The sequence below is a fragment of the Pelophylax lessonae genome (assembly GCF_965119305.1).
Source record: "Pelophylax lessonae genome assembly, chromosome: 8".
Classification (NCBI taxonomy): Eukaryota; Metazoa; Chordata; class Amphibia; order Anura; family Ranidae; genus Pelophylax; species Pelophylax lessonae.
Genome location: NC_138775.1, coordinates 15167960 through 15189551, shown reverse-complemented (window position 1 = coordinate 15189551; position 21592 = coordinate 15167960). Strand labels below are relative to the sequence as shown.

General features: G+C 45.4%; 1 protein-coding gene across 2 annotated transcripts in view; it reads left to right on the top strand.

Moving 5' to 3' along the window:
* Positions 1 to 14848, top strand: part of LOC309562304 (cullin-associated NEDD8-dissociated protein 1-like) — a 29437-nt gene extending 14589 nt beyond the window's left edge. For both annotated transcript variants that reach the window (XM_082266441.1, XM_082266442.1), the window contains 7 exons: positions 42 to 183; positions 2281 to 3774; positions 6603 to 6698; positions 6821 to 6990; positions 10218 to 10382; positions 12367 to 12474; positions 14592 to 14848. In XM_082266441.1, coding sequence (XP_082122567.1) covers positions 42 to 183; positions 2281 to 3774; positions 6603 to 6698; positions 6821 to 6990; positions 10218 to 10382; positions 12367 to 12474; positions 14592 to 14819 — 2403 coding nt within the window. In that variant the 3' untranslated portion in view covers positions 14820 to 14848. The remainder of the gene's footprint in view (positions 1 to 41; positions 184 to 2280; positions 3775 to 6602; positions 6699 to 6820; positions 6991 to 10217; positions 10383 to 12366; positions 12475 to 14591) is intronic.
* The last annotated feature ends 6744 nt before the right edge of the window (positions 14849 to 21592 follow it).

The following is a 21592-nucleotide window of genomic DNA, read 5'->3' as shown; positions in this document are numbered from 1 at the left end:
TGTGTGTTGTACCTTTCATTTTATCTGTCTTGTTCTTGCAGATTCCATCCGTAATGAAATCCCTCCACAAACTCCTAAAAGATAAGAGCACCAAATCCCGTCAAGGCTGTTTTGCGGTCCTTACAGAACTGACTGCTGCACTCCCCGGCTGCCTCTCCCAGCACATCCCAGCTCTGGTCCCAGGTAAGAGTTTCATTTTATGACAAACTGAACCACACAAAATATTTTACAGAAAACATGAATTCTGAAAATTTCAGGGAACTTACAAACATTTTAGAAGTCACCCCATCAAAAAGCAATACTTTAGTTATAGGTGGAACCTGATGGACTGAGTCAATTCCTGGCTTCTTAGATACTCCAACGGTGTCTTCTCCATGTCATCATTTCTGTCTCTGTTCCTGTTCACCTTTTGAGTTTTAGTTTTTTTCCACCAAATTATGTGTGTTGTAGCAGTTGGTAAATTCTTCATGATATAAGATAAATAATACATTTAGTGCAAGGCCCTCATGATGGGCACAGCAGGTGTACAGAATCAGGAACACAGCCAGAGGTGGATTAAAGCCTCGTACACACGCAACGATTGTTGGCTGTGAATTTTCGGCCAACGTCTGATCGGCCGATTGTCGGCTTGTTAGTATGATGATTCCGACAACCGACTGCGACTTTTCGGCCGAACAAAATCTGGTGTGCATGCTATAAAATTTTTGTTGGCCGTCACTACAACGGCCGATTTTTCGTCAGTCAGTACAGATTTCGGCAGACAAACATTAGATGAGCAAGACTGGGCATGCTCAGAGAAGAAAAAACACACGGAAAGTTAACCAGCACATGACATCACTTCTGAAGTTGGTTGTTGTTGGCCGAGAAAATTCGTGTGCAGTCTAGAGCAACCAGTTTCAACCAACACAACAACACTGGACAAAAGACGGCCGATTGGTCGGCCAACAATCGTTGCGTTTGTACGAGGCTTTAGACAGAATGGGATCCTTGGCAAGGTAGCAGTTTTGCCCCCCTCCCTTCGAACGTTGATAATGATAGGAAGCAAACCTATTTACTAAATTGGCATGACCCTCTCAGACATTAAATGCTTACAAGTGCATTCTACCTTTTTTGAGGTACACATATTTGACCAACGTGCCATCTCCCAAGTTTACTGCAGGAGCACAAAGGCAGTAATTCAGCACAAGGCTCCTACCTAGATGCACTGGCATGATCTCACCATTAGAGTCCTGGAAAGGTAGAAGAAACTGTTGAGGGAACTAACACAGCAGTATCTGCCAATAATTAAGGTTTCAGTTCGTGTAGACTGACCCTTAAGGGCTCTTTCGCACAGGCAGACCGTTCAGATCCGCCTGTCCTTTTTTTTTTGGGCGGATCTGAACGGTCCCCCCATGCATCCCTATGGGGCATCGGATGTCAGCGGAGACATGTCCGCTGACATCCGATTCGTCAAATCTGGACGGATGGAAACCCTATTTTCCATCCGTCCAGCGGATCGTATGGGATCGGGTGAGGATGGACCGACGGTCCGTTCCCATTCGATTTCCCCCATAGAGATGCATGGGAAACTGATAGCTCTGTCTCCGCACACAGCGCGGGGACACAGCTATCATCCTCCTGCTCAGCGGGGGATCGGCGGATCGATCCCCCGCTGAGAAAAACGGACTCCATCCGACGGACGTAGTGTGTGAAAGGGGCCTTAAACAATTTTGTATACAAAGTTGTATGGAATGATTGCAATATACGTGCTGATGTTGATCTTTTAGTTCTTATCAGTTTGAAACTATGGAAATACCAAACTGGTTAAAACTTTGACTCTCAAATTTTTTTTTTTTACTCTGTATCTATGTATATCAGGGGTCTCCAGACTTTCTAAGCAAAGGGCCAGTTTACTGTCCTTCAGGCTTTAGGGGGGCCAGACTGTGGTCAGTAGGAGTAAACCTTGTTTGATCATGCGTTTGAATGGGAGAAATTGTGCCCTCTTATCAGTGGGAGGAATTTTGCTCCATTGATAGTGTCACTGGAAGGAATGGTGCCCCTATTATTGGTGTCAGTTAGAGGAATAGTGCTCCTTTGTTCATATTAGTGGAAGAAATAGTGCGCTATCATAGGTGTTAATGCAAGGAATGGTGGTCTATCATTGGTTTCATTTGGGGGAATAGTGGCGTAAGGGCTGGATACAGGCATGCAAAGGGCCACATCTGGCCCCTGGGCCGCAGTTTGGAGACCGGTAATGTAAATCAACAGCAATTTTTACTGACTGTATTTTTATTTTTCCAGGACTTGTTTTCTCACTGATGGATAAATCTAGCAGCTCCAACATGCGCTTGGACACTTTGGCTTTCTTGAACGTTATTCTCAACAGCCATCCTCCTGAATGCTTCCAGCCTCACTTACCAGCCCTCTTGCCCCCTGTAGTCACCTGTATATCAGACCCTTTCTACAAAATCACCTCTGAGGCTCTGCTGGTGGCGCAGCAGCTGGTGAGAGTGATCCGGCCTCTGGGGCAAGCTAAGAGCTCTCAGTCTTCACCCTACACAAAGGAACTATTTGCTGTCACTCTGAAAAGGCTGCAGGCCACAGACATAGACCAGGAGGTGAAGGAGAGGGCATTGTCTTGCATGGGCCATCTCATCAGCCATCTCGGTGACCAACTTGGCAGCGACCTTCTGCCCACCCTTCAGCTCATCCTAGAACGTCTCCGCAATGAGATTACGCGTCTTACGGCGGTGAAAGTTCTCACTCTAATAGCAGGCTCTCCACTCAAGATTGACTTGCGGCCTCTGCTGAAGGACGTCCTGCCCATTCTGGCTTCTTTTCTGCGGAAGAATCAGCGAGCTCTGAGACTCAGTACTGTTTCTGCCCTCGAAGTGCTAGTTAGGAATTACAGTGACTGCCTTAAACCCCCCATGTTGGACCCAGTAGTGACAGAGCTTCCGTCACTACTTGCTGAATCAGATATGCACATAGCTCAGGTAACTGTTGACTTTTTAACCACCTTGGTGTCGGCTCATCCTGCCTCTCTTTCCAAGCTTAGCACTCAGACCCTTCCACAACTTTTCCAACTTGTGCACTCCCCTTTGCTACAAGGAGGGGCCCTTACCTCTATTTTGTCTTTATTGAGAGCATTGGTTGCCAGCCACACTCCCCACCTTGGTTATGGTGATCTCCTTAAGCAACTGACTGGGCCAGTGACCTCTTCGGGGTCTACACTTCACAAACAGGCCTTCACCTCTGTGGCTAAGTGTGTGGCATCCTTAGCCAGTGCTTGTCCTAAAGAGTCCAATTCATCCATCAGCCAGTTTATACAAGATGCCAAGAGCCCTCGTGCTGGTGACCATGTGAAGGTGTTGGCCTTCTTGACCCTGGCAGAGATCGGACGTGAGAGAAACCTTGGAAGCCAGCAGAAAGAATTGAAAAGTGTGATACTAGAGGCCTTTGCATCCACCAGTGAAGAGGTGAAGTCTGCAGCTTCATTTGCTCTAGGGAATGCTTGTGTTGGAAGTCCAGCAGATTTCCTTCCTTTCTTGCTACATGAGATTGGAGGACAGCTGAGGAGGCAGTATCTTCTACTACACTCACTCAAGGAAGCCCTAACATCCCTACCCAGTGAGGAACTAAGGCCATACCAGGAGGATGTATGGAAACTCTTACTTGAGCACTGTGAAGCCACAGAGGAAGGCACCAGGAATGTGGTGGCAGAATGTCTTGGAAAACTAATGCTGGTGAATCCATCACAGCTTCTACCGAAACTATGTAAACAGCTTAAATCAGGTGAGGCATAGAGGTTAAACTGAAGCTTTAGTCTCCATTCACACTGGTACGACTTGTCAGGCGACTTGGTCAGCCTGACAAGTCACGCCCCGTCACGTCCCATAGTGTAGTACAGGACCGGTTCTAATAGGAGCGACAGAAGTCGCTCCGACTTAGAAAAAGGGTCCTGTACTACTTCGGGGCGACCTGGAGCGACTTGCATAGACATTAATTTTATGAAGTCCGTGCAAGTCGCGCCGAAGTCGCGCTGCACACGACTTCACAGGTCGCCCCCTAAGTCGGAGCGACGTAGTGTGAACTGAGACTTAGGGGTATGATGTACAAATAGACAATAAAATAAAAAAAAATAAAAATATATATATATATATATATATATATATATATGTTCTTCATAAAAAGCTGTACTGCTTATTATATATTTGATTTTTTTTTTTTTATGTGTATGTCTGGGCAGAAATCACCAGTTGCCGACCGCCCCATAGTAGATTTACGGCTACAGGGTGGTTGTTGTGTGCAAAATAATTTACACTATATAACCAAAAGTATTGGGACGCCTGCCTTTACACGCACATGAAATTTAATGACAACCCAGCCTTAGTCCATAGGGTTCAATATTGAGTTGGCCCACCCTTTGCAGCTATAACAGCTTTAACTCTTCTGGGAAGGCCGTCCACAAGGTTTAGGAGTGTGTCTATGGGAATGTTTCACCATTCTTCCAGAAGCGTATTTGTGAGGTCAGGCACTGATGTTGGATGAGAAACCTGGCTTGCAGTCTGCACTCTAATTCATCCCAAAGGTGTTCTATCATGTTTCTCCACCCCAAACTCGCTCATCCATGTCTTTATGGACCTTGTAATAAAATACATACACATTCCAGTATTTAAATCATAGTTTGTAGATGCTATTTGGGATTTTTTTTATTTACCACTAAAAATGTAACAGAATACAAATTGGCCAAAATTTATGAAGAAATTCAATTTTTAAAACTTTTGTATTAGTTAGGTTTTATAGCAGAAAGTAAAAAAATATTGTTTTTTTTTTTTTCTTTTTTAAATGTTGGTCTTTTTTTGTGTGTAGCGCAAAAAAAAAACTGTGTTGATCAAATACCACCGAAAGAAAGCTCTTGGGAAAAACAAAATGACATAAATTTAATTTATGTACAGTGTTGCAAGACCGCGCAATTGTCAGTTAAAATAGCGCAGTGCCGTATTGCAGAAAATCGCCGGGTCAGAAAGAGGGGTAAGGCCGGGTTCACACATATACGGCCGCGGGTTCGTGCCTGGAGTCCGATGCGTCCCTGTTCATGGTGCGAATCAGATCCAAGTTTTTGGCTGAATTTGCACCTGAATCTGAGCCAAAGATGTACAGGACCCTTTTTGAATGCGGACCCACGGCTGTCCCAGACCTGTGTGAACCGGCTCCATTGAGATGGATGAAGGGAAACTTGCATTCAATTCGCATATGTGTGAACCCAGCCTTAATCTTCCAGAGGTCAAGTGGTTAAAAAAGATGTACAGCCTCTGCAATTCATGCACATTTCCTCATGTTTTGGATCTGTTTGCTTCAACTACAGAAAAATACCTGTTGGTCCTGACAGAAATACAGGGAGCTTCTATCTTCCTGTTGTGTGCTGGCAACGCTGCTTCTGCTGCACTGAAATCCCAAGCAGTGTTGTCAGCCCTGACTGAATTGTCACCTATTCTCTGTAAAATAAGGGGGGGGGGTGTTCTCTAGTTCATAGAGGAGAACGGAGCAGGGTTGAAAGACTGCTTAAAGCAGCTCTTTAGTTATTTGTCATCTTTCCATCTTTTAAATCCTCTGCCGTTGTTGTTTTAACTTTGGATAGTAAAACATTTTTTTTTCTGCCAGTAAATACCTTCTGCAGCCCACTTCTTCTTTCTTGTCTGGTAATTAGCCTATGCTAATGACATCATGCACAGATCTATCTCTCTCTCTCTGAGAGTTTGCCAGTAAGGGAGGGAGGACAGAGTCATAGGAGAGCTAATGAGAGCTGGAGGGGGCTGGATGAGGGTGGAGATAACAGGAGATTGCAAAGGACCATGAATATTCAGTGAGTATTCATCAAGAGAAGAGACATTTGCAGGCAAGCAGTGGTGTGAGTGTGTCTGTCTGTGTCTATCTATCTATCTATCTATCTATCTATCTATCTATCTATCTATCTATCTATCTATCTATCTATCTATCTATCTATCTATCTATCTATCTATCTATCTATCTATGTCTGTGTATATATATGTGTGTGTCTGTGTGCCTCTGTGTAATTACAGGAAGTGAACAGTCAGCAGCTTCAGCTGCCCACAGTTAAAATGGCTGCAGCCAGACTTAGTGGAAGGAGATTTCTGCAGCATATTTGGCAATTACAGAATCACAGTACATATAAAATAATACCCAAAGTGGTTGAAGGAAAGCTTCAGCATGACAAAGATGTTTTTATTACAAATTATGTGAGCAGACTGCAGTTCCTCTTTAAGGTTTCAGTGCAGCAGAGACAGTGTTGTCGGCCCACTACAGGAAGTTAGGCACTTAGTGTGTTTCTGGCAGGATCAACTGGATTTTTTCTGTACTTAAAGCGTTTTTAGAGGACCAGAACATGGGGAAATGTAGATATATTGCAGAGATGTACTGAATATTTTGTTTGCAGACTTAAACTTTATACAATACTAAACGCTGGCAGTTTTTGTATTTCCATCATTTCTTACCAGTCATTGGTAGCATAGCATTATATAGATACATTATATAAATAACCATTTAATGAGTCTTGATTAATCATGTAACATGTTCTCTCTCTTTGCCTTTGTGCTTGACAGGTTCTGCTCATACCCGAAGTACTGTCATTACAGCCATCAAGTTCACCATATCGGACCAGCCAGCTCCCATTGACAACTTGCTGAAGAATTGTATAGGTGAGTGGATAAATCTGGGATAGACAACTAGGAGCCTTTTTTTTTTTTGTTTCACTGCACAGTTTCAAAAATGGTTTGTGTTCCCAGTTCACGTTGCGTATTTTGTTCTGTCCCATACACAGGTGACTTCCTAAAACCCCTGCAGGACGTGGACCCCAATGTACGACGCGTGACTCTGGTCATGTTTAATTCTGCAGCGCACAATAAGCCGTCTCTGGTCAGGAAGTTGCTGAACAGTGTCCTCCCTCCTCTGTACAATGAGACGAAGGTCCGGAAGGATCTGATCCGAGAGGTGAAGACTCTTTAATGACATAGGTCTCATTTACCAAATTGTAAAGACTAGGGATGAGGGTTGGCTTTTCTGCTACCATTTGAGGCAAATCCTGTGGTTTCAAGAGGATAGATGAACTATCTGATTAGTTAAAAAAATAAAGTTAGGCATGCTCCAGTTAGGACAATTATCCCTGACTGAATCTGTTTTTGCTGCTGGCCAATTTTACACTGTTGTGTGCTCTGCAGTATTGTTAATGCTCTTTGTCTCTAGTAATTAAGGGCCTACCCTTGCTATTTCAAAAATTGTCCTGCTACTGCCCAATTTTACACTTGTGACACTCACCCCCAAAAGGGTCTGTCAATTAGTCCCAGGTTCTCTTCCCTAGTTAAAGTAATGGTAACCAGGCAGGGCAGCCATCAGGGGGGGACAGCCCATACACATGTAAGGGGCCCAGGCGTTCCAAGGGGCCCAGCTGCCCAGGCCCCATCCAAGGAGACCGAGTAGTTGCAACTGTAGTAACTAGCAATTGCTGAAACATAGCGGCTGAAGAGTAAGGCGATGCAGCTGAAGGGATGTCTCTTTGCTGGATTGCGATGTCTCTTTGCTGAAAATGGGAGGCTGTCTCTTTTTTGGATTGGGATGTCCCTTTACTGAATATATGGGGATGTCTCTTTGATGGATTGGATTCATTTGAATTTATTAAGTTATAAGAGTGTTAAAATAGAAGTGGGTGCACTAAAGGACTTGGTGGGATGGCCTGTAGGCGATTCAGTGGGACGGCCAGAGGGCAGGCCCTTTGGAATGTTGGTGGTCAGGCCCAGAGGGGCCCAAGCCTAAAGCTGTGTAAGGGGCCCCAAAATTTCTGATGGCTGCCCTGTAACCAGGCACACCAAGACAGTCACTCTTGGGGCTCAATAATCAGTCTAGGGGTATCTTTTGATGCTTTATTGTAAGGTGAACTTGGTTAGGGTGCAAGGAGCTGTGGGATACTCCAGAAACACAGTGCAATAATCAAAGGACACTCTTCTCTTTATCTAAACTTCTTAGTACAGTCCTTCTAGAATCCACTAAAGGGGTGACACTGAGACCCACAAAAGGAATGTCCCAATCCAAACAGGACTAGTGCTGATGCACAAAAAGGGGACAGTAACAGCAGGCAGTCACTAGGATCCCACACTTAGGTCTGTACTCACATTGTCCCTCGATACTTGGATGCATCCATCCAATATCAGACAGACATTTCTTCAGACCAGATCCTTAGTGAAATCCTCTGGATAGTTCCAGCTATTTTCAGAAAATAGGCCCCCCAGCTCCAGCTGAGCTGGGACCTCGATGAGCTCCTGTGAAACTTCAGCTGTACTGCCCAGAAGGGCAGTAGCCCTCCAGGCTGGGGACTTCTCCTACTTGACAAGAACTACCTATCTCCAGCCACCCCAGGGTCTCTAAATAAAAACACAAAAATTTCTACGCTAATAGTGAATGAAGTAAGTGAAAAAAATGAATAAATGTGAAAGCAGCTGAAAACACTTGATCAATAGTAAGATCGACAATATAAAGCAAAAAAATATAGTGCAGCGCTGTCCAATATGGTGTAACCCATATATCAAAGTGAAACATTAAGTGACATAAGATACACAGTGAGCAAAGAAGTTCATGATTGTGTTCCAAAAAAATAATAATGAGTGGTATAAAAAGTCCCAGAGAGGTGATGATAGACCGGAAGACTTGAATCCACAGATGGAGGCAAGGGTACACCCGTGGAATATGAGTAGCAAAATAGCAGCTTACCAGAAGCTTAGGCCTCCAACTTAATGGAACGGCCGCACACGCTAAAGCAATAATTCCAATGGATCACCTCCTCCAGAGACCAGGTACCAGGTATATTCCTCTATGTCCTATAGGAACTCCACATATGGTGTCATAAGCCAGGTACCACAGGTAATCTTCCTACTACCAAAGGGGTCATCTGCTGCCATTTCTGAAAAATGATGTCCTCGAAGGGGTACATTTTTTTTATGGTTCATTAAAACTGTTCCGGGGATTTAAATGGGTTTGTAGAAAACGGTACTTTATCAAACATGTGAGAGCAGCAAGCCATGTGCTTCCATCTGCAGGTCAAAGGACAAACATGTGCACAGGTGTTTATGGGTAATCAAATTACCCATAAACACCTGTTCACATGTTTGTCCTTTGACCTGCAGATGGAAGCACATGGCTTGCTGCTCTCACATGTTTGATAAAGTACCGTTTTCTACAAACCCATTTAAACTCCTGGAACAGTTTTAATGAACCATAAAAAAAATGTACCCCTTCGAGGATATCATTTTTCAGAAATGGCAGCAGATGACCCCTTTGGTAGTAGGAAGATTACCTGTGGTACCTGGCTTATGACACCATATGTGGAGTTCCTATAAGACATAGAGGAATATACCTGGTACTTGGTCTCTGGAGGAGGTGATCCATTGGAATTATTGCTTTAGCGTGTGCGGCCGTTCCATTAAGTTGGAGGCCTAAGCTTCTGGTAAGCTGCTATTTTGCTACTCATATTCCACGGGTGTACCCTTGCCTCCATCTGTGGATTCAAGTCTTCGGGTCTATCATCACCTCTCTGGGACTTTTTATACCACTCATTATTATTTTTTTGGAACACAATCATGGACTTCTTTGCTCACTGTGTATCTTATGTCACTTAATGTTTCACTTTCATATATGGGTTACACCATATTGGATAGCGCTGCACTATATTTTTTTGCTTTACCCCAGCGTCTCTGACAGCTCCGAGACCGCGGCGGCTAGAAAATCTGATATCTATTTTCAAGACTGAAGAAAGCCATATACTGACGGAAGCCCACAAACACAGTGTGGGTCACGGTTCCGTTACACAGTATGTCCAATGGCAGTGCCCAGCTTCACAGTAGGTTGCCTACTAGCCCTAAAAATTGTTAGATTATAACAACATTCTTCCCCCCCCCCCCTATAGATTTCAATGGGATTTACCTCTAAGATGAAGTCTGCCAAAATCTGAGCAAAATTCGCTGAATCATTAGCAAGTTGACCTTGGGCAGATTTACCCACCACTAATAAAACAACTATGCTTCTTCTAGGCAGCAACAAATCAGGGAACCATCTTAATTTCCCATACTGCTTTGGGACATTGAAAGGGAGAAGCTGATTTGGTTTGGCAATTTATTCTAGTTTTCTCAAAAAAAGGTATTTTGTGCACTTACCTTGGTTTTATTTTTAAGGTGGAGATGGGCCCCTTTAAACACACAGTAGATGATGGATTGGATGTTCGGAAAGCTGCCTTTGAATGCATGTACACCTTACTGGAGAACTGCCTGGACCAGCTGGATATTTACGAGTACCTGAACCACGTGGAGGACGGCTTGAAAGACCACTATGACATTCGGGTCAGTACCACGACCTCTCTAGAAAGGAGCCACAAAAAATTGTAATGCTGAATTTTCAGTTCAGTGGAAAGATGTTTATTTTAGCCCTCGTTCACACTGAGAGTGGGTTTGAAATCATGCAAGTTCAGCTAAATTTGTACAATTTAAAACCCGCATTTCAGTGAGAGTTCGGGGAGGGTGATTTAACAGACATCTGTGCAGATTCATGCACAGATGTCCATTGAAATCACCCCCGAAGTCACCAAAAGTAGTGCAGGAACTACTTTTGAGATTTGGACTGAATCGGATGGTGCCATTGCCTGCAATAGGCTCTGATTGGCATGCGATTTGACATGTCCAATCGCATGTCAAATTGGCTCAATGTGAACGGGTCATAGCAAATCTGCAGAAACGAAATCTCCTGCAGATGCCATGGGGGTTGATTTACTAAAACTAGAGAGAGCAAAATCTGGTGCAGCTGTGCATGGTAGCCAATCAGCTTCTAACTCCAGCTTGTTCAATTAAGCTTTGACAAAAAAAAACCTGGAAGCTGATTGTTTTTTATGCACAACTGTATCAGATTTTGCACTCTTCAGTTTTAGTAAATCAACCCCAATATGATGTTACAAAGAAAAGCTTGAATGTTTTCTTAACCTCTTTACGACCGCCCGCCACAAATGTACTGCGGCAGGCAGCCGCTCCTGCACGAATCGCCGTAACTGTACAGCGGACACGAGCAGGAGGCGAGCACGCGCGCCACTGGCGGTGTGCTCCCGCTCGTCAGCGTGGAAGCCGATGCAGTGGGCAGGCGGCTCCGATTGCCGCCTGACACCCGCGATCGCTCCCCACTTAGAGAGAAGAACGGTCAGCTGGTGTAAACACAGCTGACCGTTCTTCTCCTTGGAATGATCACAGAGCTCCTGTGATCCTTCTATATAGGATTACAGGTCTCTATGGTCACTCCACAAGCCACGCCCCCCACAGTTAGAATCACTCCCCTAGGCTCACATTTAACTCCTTGATCACCCACAATGTTAACCCCTTCCCTGCCAGTGTCATTATTACAGTAAGAGTGCATATTTTTAGCACTGATTACTGTAGTAATGTCACTGGTCCCCCCAAAAGTGTCAAAAATGTCAGTTAGGGGTCTGATCTGTCCGCCGCAATGTCGCCGTCCCGCAAAAAAATTGCAGATCGCCGCCATTACTAGTAGAAAAAAAAAAAAACTATAAAAATTACCTAAATCTTTCCCGTAGTTAGTAGACGCAATAACTTTTGTGCAAACCAATCAAAATACACTTATTGCAATTTTTTTTTTTTTTTTTTACCAAAAATATGTAGCAGAAAACAATTGGCCTAAAATGTGAAAAAATTTAGATTTTTAAATTTTTTTGGGGAATGTTATATAGCAGAATGTGAAAAATATGATTTTTTTTCAGAATTGTCGCTCTTTTTTTTGTGTATAGCGCAAAAAATAAAAATCGCACAGGTGATCAAATACCACCAAAAGAAAGCTCTATTTGTTAGAAAAAAAGGGTGTAAATTTAATTTGGGTACAACGTCGCAGGACCGCGCAATTGTCAGTTAAAGTCACGCAGTGCCAAGTTGAAAAAAGTGGCCTGTTCATTAAGGCGGCAAATCCTTCCGTTCTTAAAGTGGTTAAAATAACAAAAGATGCATTGAGGTTTATTGACAGCCCTTTCAAAATGAATGGGCCGCTTTAACGTGCAATGAACATGCTACATTATGCACCTGTGCTAAGGCAATGCCTAGTGTGCAGAGACCAATAAGGTTAACCATACTTGTCTATCAAATTTAGGTGCGATTTTACATGTCGACCCAAAAAAAGCCTTGTTTGATTTGAAACAGGCAATGCTAACACAAACTTCAAAGCAAAATGATGCAAGTACAGAGGTCAGGTGCAGGGTGTCTTCAATTGGTGTACATAACAGGTCTACTTTATTAAATGGTCTCTGTGATTTCAGCACATTATGATCTTTTGCAGATGCTCACCTTCATCATCCTCACACGTCTGTCCACTCTGTGCCCCAGTGCAGTACTCCAGCGCCTAGACCAGCTGATCGAGCCCCTACGTGCCACCTGTACCACTAAGGTATGTAGTACATGTTCCCTGTTCACTTAACACATCGAGCCTAGGATCAAAGGATAAAAGCCCAGCACCATGCCACTGGATGACACCATAGTGACCCACTACACTATATACAGTACTACATTATACTACACTCTTTTTGCATTAAAGGAAACCTGTACTGAAGAAATAGGTACTATAGGCTGTTGTTGACCTGTATTTCTGAAAAGAATACTTGTCAGCCATGCTGATTCAACATTCTCGATATTTGAAGCCACTGAGCTCTGGAAAGCTTGTTGATTAAGAATGTTGACTCCATGATGACCTTTCCTACACAGTTATCCTGGGACATTTAGAAAACTTTGAAGGCAGCTGCAGCCTGGCATTTACAGGCTATAGGCAAACAGAGTTGGCATTTGGATTTGTGCAGGGCGGCACAAGCATGGGACACGTTAGATCAGCATTGAGCTGCCATTGTGCCAGCATGATAACAACCAATGACACCTAGAGCCAGAATGCATGCCATTATTTGTTGCTATGGTGCTGTCTGGCAGCCGGCCTGCATGATGGCAATGCATGATGCTGCTCCAAGGCAAGAGGCATGCAGGGGCGCCCCCTGAATTTAGGAGAAGATGAAAGTGCACCTCTGTCCAGACCAGTTCCACCTTTCACCCATGCTGCCGGAGCTGTAAAGTGATGGAAGGAGGGAAATCATTCTGTGATTTTATCTGGTACAGGTTCCCTTTAAATTAACCCTGTTGCTAGTCTAACAAAGGAACAGTCAACTTGTAGTTCACTGTCCGGTGACTCCAATCTTTGCTGTATTCAAGAATCTGACCCCCACTACACATTGGTTGGATTCTCCAGCCCCATCATCATTACTGCGTTTTATAGAAGGAGTAGGCAACCCTGGAGCAGTGGAGATCTATCAGAACAGGATAACCTACCAATGCTTCATTAAAAAGTTAGGAAAGCTTGAAAAGTTCAGAGGTCAGTAGTAAATAATGCAAAGTTCAGGAAACATGCAGAGTGCAGAGATCAGTAGTATGTAACACATAGTGCAGGGGTCAGTAGCATGTTAAAGAGTGCAGAGGTAAGCAGTATAAAATGCACAGTGCAGGGGTTAGGAGTGTCGCAGAGTGCAAAGGTCAGTAGTATGTAACACATAGTGCAGGGGTCAGCAGCATGTAAAAGAGTGCAGTGGTAAGCAGTATAAAATGCACAGTGCAGGGGTTAGGAGTGTCGCAGAGTTATGAGGTCAGTAGTGCATAACACACAGTGCAGAGGTTAGGAGTAACTAACAAGCATCTCCCTCTTTATCAAAAATAACCCCCTTCCAGTACAAACCTCTACCTCCCCTAGGTTAAAATTGCCCGCAAAACAAATTCCCCCATTCTGCTGTAAAATGCACTCACCAGACCTCGGATACAACGCAATACGGCAGGATAGGGGAAGTCCTCCCAAGTTTACCCTCATTTGACCTGCCAGAGCTTAGCAGAAGTCTAATACTTCCCCTGACTTTGCTATTGCCACTTTAGTCTAAGAGGGGGGCAGCCACTTCTGACATTGCAATCTACCCATCACTTGGCTGTGATCGACCTGTTCTATAGTGACCAGCAAATGGAACCACAGGACTTATTAGGGGGACCAGCCATCCAACACACCTGAAATGGATGGACGCCAGTGCTGGCCACACCTCTTAAACTGTTTTCATTTTTTTTAATTGCTAGCCCAGCCCCCCGCCGCCATTCCAGCCTAGGGCAGAATGATATGTACCTGATCCTGCAGCCTCCTGGGAGACGTCACGTACATGATGTCTCCCAGGAGGCTACAGGATCATCACACAGAGCAGCCAGAAGGTGGGTCCAGCATGTCATCATAGATGGTTGCCCACACCCGGAAGAGACAGCCATCTGAAGAGGACCAAGATGGCGGCACAGGACCCTCTGTGTGGATACCAAATAGTGGATCACAGAGGGACAATGCTGGATTCCCTGTGCGGGTGAGTATGTGCTTTGTAGAGCACTACAGGTAAGTGGGGAAAAAAAAACACATGGTGGGAGGTTAGTACTACTCTAATGGTAGATTATTAACCATTGTTAACCATTCTTTAACCAAGACTAACCACCTTCTTCCTCTAGGTGAAGGCCGGCTCTGTGAAACAAGAGTTTGAAAAACAAGATGAGCTGAAGCGGTCGGCCCTGAGAACCATCAGTGCTCTCCTCACTATCCCAGAGGTGCAGAACAGCCAGATCATGGCGGAGTTCCTGTCGCAGATCAGAGCCAATCCAGAGCTGGCATCCTTGTTTGACAGCATCCAGAAAGACTCCGTGTCCATGTGCAGCACAGAGATTATGGACCTGAGCTAAGAACTTGTAGTTACTTATCAATACAGATCTGTGACAAACTGACAGCTGTAAATCCTAACACTTCTGCCTATGGTATAGACACAAAGCCATTGTTTTGTCAATGAGCGCAATCTAGAACAGCATTTTATAGGAGTGTTCTGGTCCTGCCCAAGGTTTAAGATTGATCAATTAAACCGAATCTTTCATTAGGAAAAAAAATGGAGGCCTGAAATACTGCTTGTCCCACCCCACTAACCTTTTCTGCATACCCCAAACCCAGAAAAGTCAAATCCCAGGCACCCCACTTTCTATAATGCAATGCATGTTACCTGCAGACGCATTGCATTGCGAAAGATCCAACTTGACACCAAAGTCTCAATGTTTTGGGGTTCCATGCAGAAGAGGAGTTTGCTCCAATCATACGGTAGCCTCTGCTAATGTGGTGTCAGATTGCCTTTTTAGTTCACTTTATTAAACACGTCCATGCTGGATCCAACCCCTGGCCTTTACAAAGTCTCTGAGTCTGGATTTTGGGTCCGAGGTTAAAGTGAATCTTTTGAGCATAGAAATATGGAAGCTGACCATGCTTGGGATGACTCTACCTTTAAAAACCAATTCAGCAAATGCCCCATCCATATTTCTATCTTTAGGCAGGTTTTGAACATTTAAGGTCTGTGCAAAACTTAAAAAAATCAAGGTTCCTTGCCTGCTGGGACTTGCAGTTCACCAGTAACTGCAGGCTGCTATTGTCTGAAGTGTGACAGAATTTTTGTAGCGGATGAAATAAAGGTTATATTGTTTGTGGCTTCTGTCTTTTTGTTGGGTTGATTGTCAGGGAGAATTATAACCAGAGTATTTTAATTTTATCCCCAAAGATGACTCTATGGCCCCTTTCACACCGGCGATCCGATCCGCCTGTCAGTTTTTCAGGCGGACCTGATCGGATGCTCCATGCATCGCTATGGGGCAGCGGGTGTCAGCGGAGACACCTCCGCTAATACCCGCTGCTATCCGATCCGATCCTGTTCGTGAAATCCGGACGCATGGAAACCCTATTTTCGATCCGTCTGGAGGATCGGATCGGATGAGAATGGACAGGCGGTCAGTTCTCATCCGATCTCCCCATAGAGGACAGCAGGGATCTGACAGCTTCGTCTCTGCACACAGAGCGGAGATGGAGCTGTCATCCGCCTGATCAGCGGAAATCGGCGGATCGGTCCCCCGCTAAACAGAACGGACTCCGTCGGGCGGAGCGCCCGTGTGAAAGGGGCCTATGGGGTTAATTTACTAATAATAGAGAGTGCAGAATCTGGTACAGCTTATAACTTCAGCTTGTTCATTTAGACACCTTTCACACATACGGACCGTTTGTCCGTTCTTCATCCATCCGTTGATGGATGAAAAACGGACATCAATGCATTCCTATGGATGATCATCCGTTTATATCCGTTTTCATCCGCTTCCGTCAATATCCGTTTTTTTTAATGGATGAAAGCCCTATTTTTCTTCCGTTAAAAAAACAGATAGAGTGAAAAACGGATGTAAACTGACAACCAGTCCGTTTTTCATCCGTTTTTTGCATTGGTAGTGGATGTAAAAAATAACGGATGAAAAACAGATGAAAAATGGATAAAAAACGGATGAATACTTCATCCATTTTGACGTGACTGAACTGATGAAATGAACGGTCCGTATGTGTGAAAGGGCCTAAGGCCCCTTTCACACAGAGAGTCCGTTAGTGGACTCCGTTCTTCTCAGCGGGGGATCGATCCGCCAATCCCCCGCTGAGCAGGGGGATGGCAGCTCTGTCTCCGTGCTGTGTGCGGAGACAGAGCTGTCAGGTCCCCATTCTTCTCTATGGGGGAATCGGATGAGAACGGACCGTCTGTCCGTTCTCATCCGAACCGATCCGCCAGACGGATGGAAAATAGGGTTTCCACCTGTCTGGATATGACTATCGGGTCGGGTGTCAGCGGACATGTCTCCGCTGACATCTGATGCCCCATAGAGATGCATGGGGCATCCGTTCAAATCCGCCTGAAAAATGGACAGGCGGATCGTAACGGACTCCCTGTGTGAAAGGGGCCTAAAGCGTTGACAAAAAAACTTGAAAGCTGATTGGTTTCTATGCAGAGCTGCACCAGATTTTGTACTCGCCAGTTTTATTAAATCAACTCCCTTGCTGGAAAACTCTCATGAGAGTGAGAGAGAGAGCTGTGCATGATGTCATTAGCCTAGGCCAGGGATCCTCAAACTACGGCCTTCCAGCTGTTGCAGAACTATACATCCCATGAGGCATTGTAAAACTCTGACATGCCCAGACATGACTAGGCATGATGGGAATTGTAGTTCCTGAACAACTGGAGGGCCATAGTTTGAAGACCCCTGGCCTAGGCTAATTACCAGAAAAGAAAGGAAGTGGGCTGTATAAGGTATTTACTAGCTGAAAACAAATGTTTTACTATCCAAAGTTAAAACAACAATGGCAGAGAATTTAATAGATATGACTGAAGAGCTGCTTTAAGCAGTGTTTCAACCCTGTTAAGTTCTCCTCTATGGACTAGAAAACACACCCCCTTATTTTACAGAGAATAGGTGACAACTCAGTTAGGGCTGACAACACTGCTTGGGATTTCAGTGCAGCAGAAGCAGCGTTGCCAGCACACTAAGTAAATTTGGAGATCTTATTGTATGAAATATGAATCAGCTCTTCCATTTCTGCCATACGATTAATCCTTTGAAACTATTAATGGATCGAGGGGATGGTAGTAGAGCACCAATGGCATGGAATACAGAGTTTAGCTGTGTAGCACTGCCCCCTAGAGGACTGCTGGATTGTTCACCTTTTTGGGTCCCTCTGGGTTACCGATAGCAACTGCATGCAGAACTTAAAGCGGAGTTCCGGCCTGAAAAAAACATTTAGATAAAAATACCCCCGGGGCAGTCAGGGCTAGTGCATTTCAGCAATGATAGCCTCTGAACTGTCCCCGGGTTCACTTATCTTTTAGAAGAAATACTTACCTTGAAAATTTCTTGTCCAGCGCTGCCATCTCAGGTGTGGGCAGCTGAAGCCAGGGCGTCCTCTTCGCCATTCTCTTCGGTCCCAGAATGCCCTGCACCGGCCCCGCTCGTCAGTTCCGGTGCAGGCGCGTCATCCCTGCACAGCTTCTGGGCATGCCCAGAAGCTGTTTAGCAGGAAATGATGCACCTACGCCGGAAGTGACGAGCGGGGCCGGTGCAGGCGCATTGATTCCTGGGAGCGATGACGCTCGGCTCCCAGGAGTCAATGCAAGCAGGAAGTGACGGCGGCGGCCGTGTCCGCAGAGGGAGGAGGAGGAAGTAAGGTAAGTATATTTTCTTTAAAAACAAGGTAAGTGAATAAAAAAAAGAAATTTTAATGATCCAATTGTTTTACAGGTAATTTTGAGCAAGCGGAAAGTGAAAAAAAAAATTTTCAGGGTGGAACTCCGCTTTAAGACTTTACTTTCCGTCTCAGTCAATGAACAGTCTAGGGGTTGTTGTTTTTGTTGTTTATTTTAAATAAGGATGGTAGAAGGGATATAATGAGATACTCCAGCACTTGAACTATTTACAATACTGAGGACTTCTATCTGAGGATGCAGCTAGGCCGCAGTTTCACCTTTCCACTAGATGAATCTGAGGAAAAGTTCCTGAATAGACAGTTGCTTAACACTTATTTTCAGGGTACTCGCCTACCACCCCCTTTCACTCCACCAGCTGACACCCGTCCTCTGACTACTCCACTCCGGGGTGGCCCCCTTCTTGGTCAGGCCCTTAGACATGATCCCCTGTACTCACAATACTGTTTTTCCAGGTTCTCCATTGTCTCAACCCCTCCAGTCAGCTCTCCTGGACCTCAGGGGTTCAGCTCCTTCCTTCAGCGCCTGTGACCATACACCAACTGCTACAGAAGAGGCTGCACCTGCCACCCTCCTTCCGGGACTCTGCTCACCAGCCAAAGACCCTTAGCCATGTGCTCCTGGCTTTTATACCACACCCCACAATGCATGGAGACAGCAGTCTGTGCCAATCCAGAAAGCAATATAGAATTTGCCTGCTGCTCCTCTGATAGGCAGACAGAGCCAAAACTATACTCACTCTCTAGTGCAGGGGTGTCAAACTCAATTTCTTCTCGTGCCGCATCAGCATTATGATTGCCCTCAAAGGGCCGGTTGAATCTGTAAGATTAGATGTCCAGAGCATCCCACCCCCTCTTACATCAGATGTCAAGAGCCCCCCCCACCATCAGAAGTCAAGAGTTCCCCACCCTCCCTTACCTTGTGCTGCTGCTGGGAAGAAGCTGGGGCGTTACTGGGAGGCAGAAAGTGCAGGGTCTAGAGGAGGACCAAAGGAGGGCTGGAACTCTGCAGCTGCAGGAGAGGTGCAAGGGCCACATAAAATGGCCTGGAGGGCCGGATTCAGCCCGGGGGCCTTGTGTTTGTAACGCTCCTGCGTTTTATGTATGGTGTGGATTTTCAGCTGCAGAAATATTCCACTTCAGTAGTCATGTAAGAGAGATGCTGAGATACCATTCCCAACCTCAATGACTCATCATGTGTGGAAGGTCTTAATTCAGCTAGTAAATACACACACTCAACAAGCTGGTTCCTAGAGTGACTTTATGTATGTAGTAACACAGTGATGAAGATTTAAGAGACAGGTTGAGTGGAGGTGGTAGGTGACAGACACTTGAAGGTAAGACAGTAGCAGATGGATGCAGGTAGGTTTAGCAATCATGTATGGTAGCAGATGACAGAGTAGCAGGTGGACATACAAGAGAGATCAACCCACTGCAGGAATAAGTAGCAGTAGTCTTAAGAGCTAGCAATCTAGATATGCCGATGTGATAAATAGTCTTTACTATGCAGAGCTAGATAGTGTAAGCTTAGTATAAGTTTATAGAGGGTTCCCCTGCGGGGTACTTAGCACTAATAGCAATACAGCCGAAGGTTGGTTCAGGAGGAGCGGATGATCCGGAAGCGGGATGCAGGGATCAGCGCAGCGAGGTTCCGTCAGCGAGGTATGCTTGCAAGCACGAAAGCTTCAAGCCAAGTTAGCATCCAGGTAAGGGTGTTTGAACGAACACATGTGAGTGAGAACCGGCGATTTAAATAGCCATCTAGTCCGGCGCTGAGTGATGACAGCTTCAGTCTTAAAGGGAAACACACCTATATGTGTTTCTTCTATCTAGGTAGATGGAAATCACCCGGAAATAATGTGATAGGAGGCACTGAGAGTGCCAGAACCTTACAGTGTTTGACTCCTGTGCTCTAGTGTTTTGGATCAGACCAATCGTCTGGTGAGTATCTGCCCCCTTGCTGATTTGGCCTATATAATCTGGTGCATGCACGAGAAGAACCACACTGAAGCGTGTTCAGGTAGGTCAGGGGTGTCAAACTCAATTTCATCGCGAGCCGCATCAGCATTACGGTTGCCCTCAAAGGGCCAGTTGTATCTGTAAGATTAGATGTCCAGAGCACCTCACGCCCCCTTACATGAGACGCCAAGAGCCCCCCCCACCATCATAAGCCAAGAGTCACCCACCCTTCCTTACATTACAATGCATCCCCTTACCTGCTGCTACTGCCAGGAAGAAGATGTGGGTGGATCTGGGAAGAAGAATGTGCAAGGTCTGGAGGAGGACAAGAGGAGGGCTGGAGTCAGCTTACAGAGTCTGCTGAATGCTGAGACAAGGGGAGGCAAAGACAAGGTGGTGTTGTGGCTGCCCAGAGAGGTGCAGGATCTGTAGGAGGAGTTCTACTCTCCTCTCTGCTGCAGACTGCTGAGATAGGCTGGTGGGCAAAGACGAGCCTTTCTGCAGCAGCACAGAGAAGCACAGGATCTGGCAAAGCAGTTCTGTCCTCTGCTGCCGACTGCTGAGACAAGGCGGAGGCAGAGACAAGGGGTGTGCCACAATTGCAGGAGAGGTGCGAGGGCCACATGAAATGGCCTGGGGGGGCCGCATTTGTTTGACACCTGTGAGGTAGGTGATACTTCCTTTATTGCTTGTGGATACGTGGGGTTATATAGGCGAGAGGCTAGTGTCGTTGGCAAGTGCGTCATAAGCATAGCGTTATCTGATTGCTTGTAGCTTCTGATTGGTCATGTCCATGTAAGGTAAACGTCCTCCAGGATCTAGGTGTCATCATCTTGGGTGTAGTCCTGGATGGACGCGCCATCTTAGTTACACGAGCTTCACTCGATGGGAGGGGGAGCTGCTAGTGGCCAGTTTGAGTAAGGAATAAAAAAGCATATTTACAAAAATAGTACAAAAATAGACATAGAAAAATAGACATTTTACCTAATCCATCACTCTAGCACCTACCTAGGAAGATGCTACCATGGACATTGCCAAAGACTTATGATAAGATGCCTTCAGTTAGGAAGAATGATGCAATAAAAATTGTGTCGGGGTGAAATCTAGGTTATAAGAATTAACTCTCAAGATTATACTATGCACTTGTGACCAAAAGGGCTGAAGCCTGGGGCATGACTACCATACATGCAGCATGGTAACACTTCCAGACCTACATCTCCAGCATGGATTGGAGACATTGGGGTAAACATTGTGGAGTGGAGAAGGGGTCCTGTACCAGCGCGAGAAGATCATATAGCCATTTTCCTGAATCGCCACATTAAGTGTCTCCTTGTGGATAGCGGAACAAGTGTACTCCCAATCAGCCTCAGAAAGAACTTGGTCCAGCTCTGGGGGGGCCCAAGCACGACAGGCTGGAGCAGTGCCGGGACAAGGTCATCCAGCGCCCAGGGCAAAT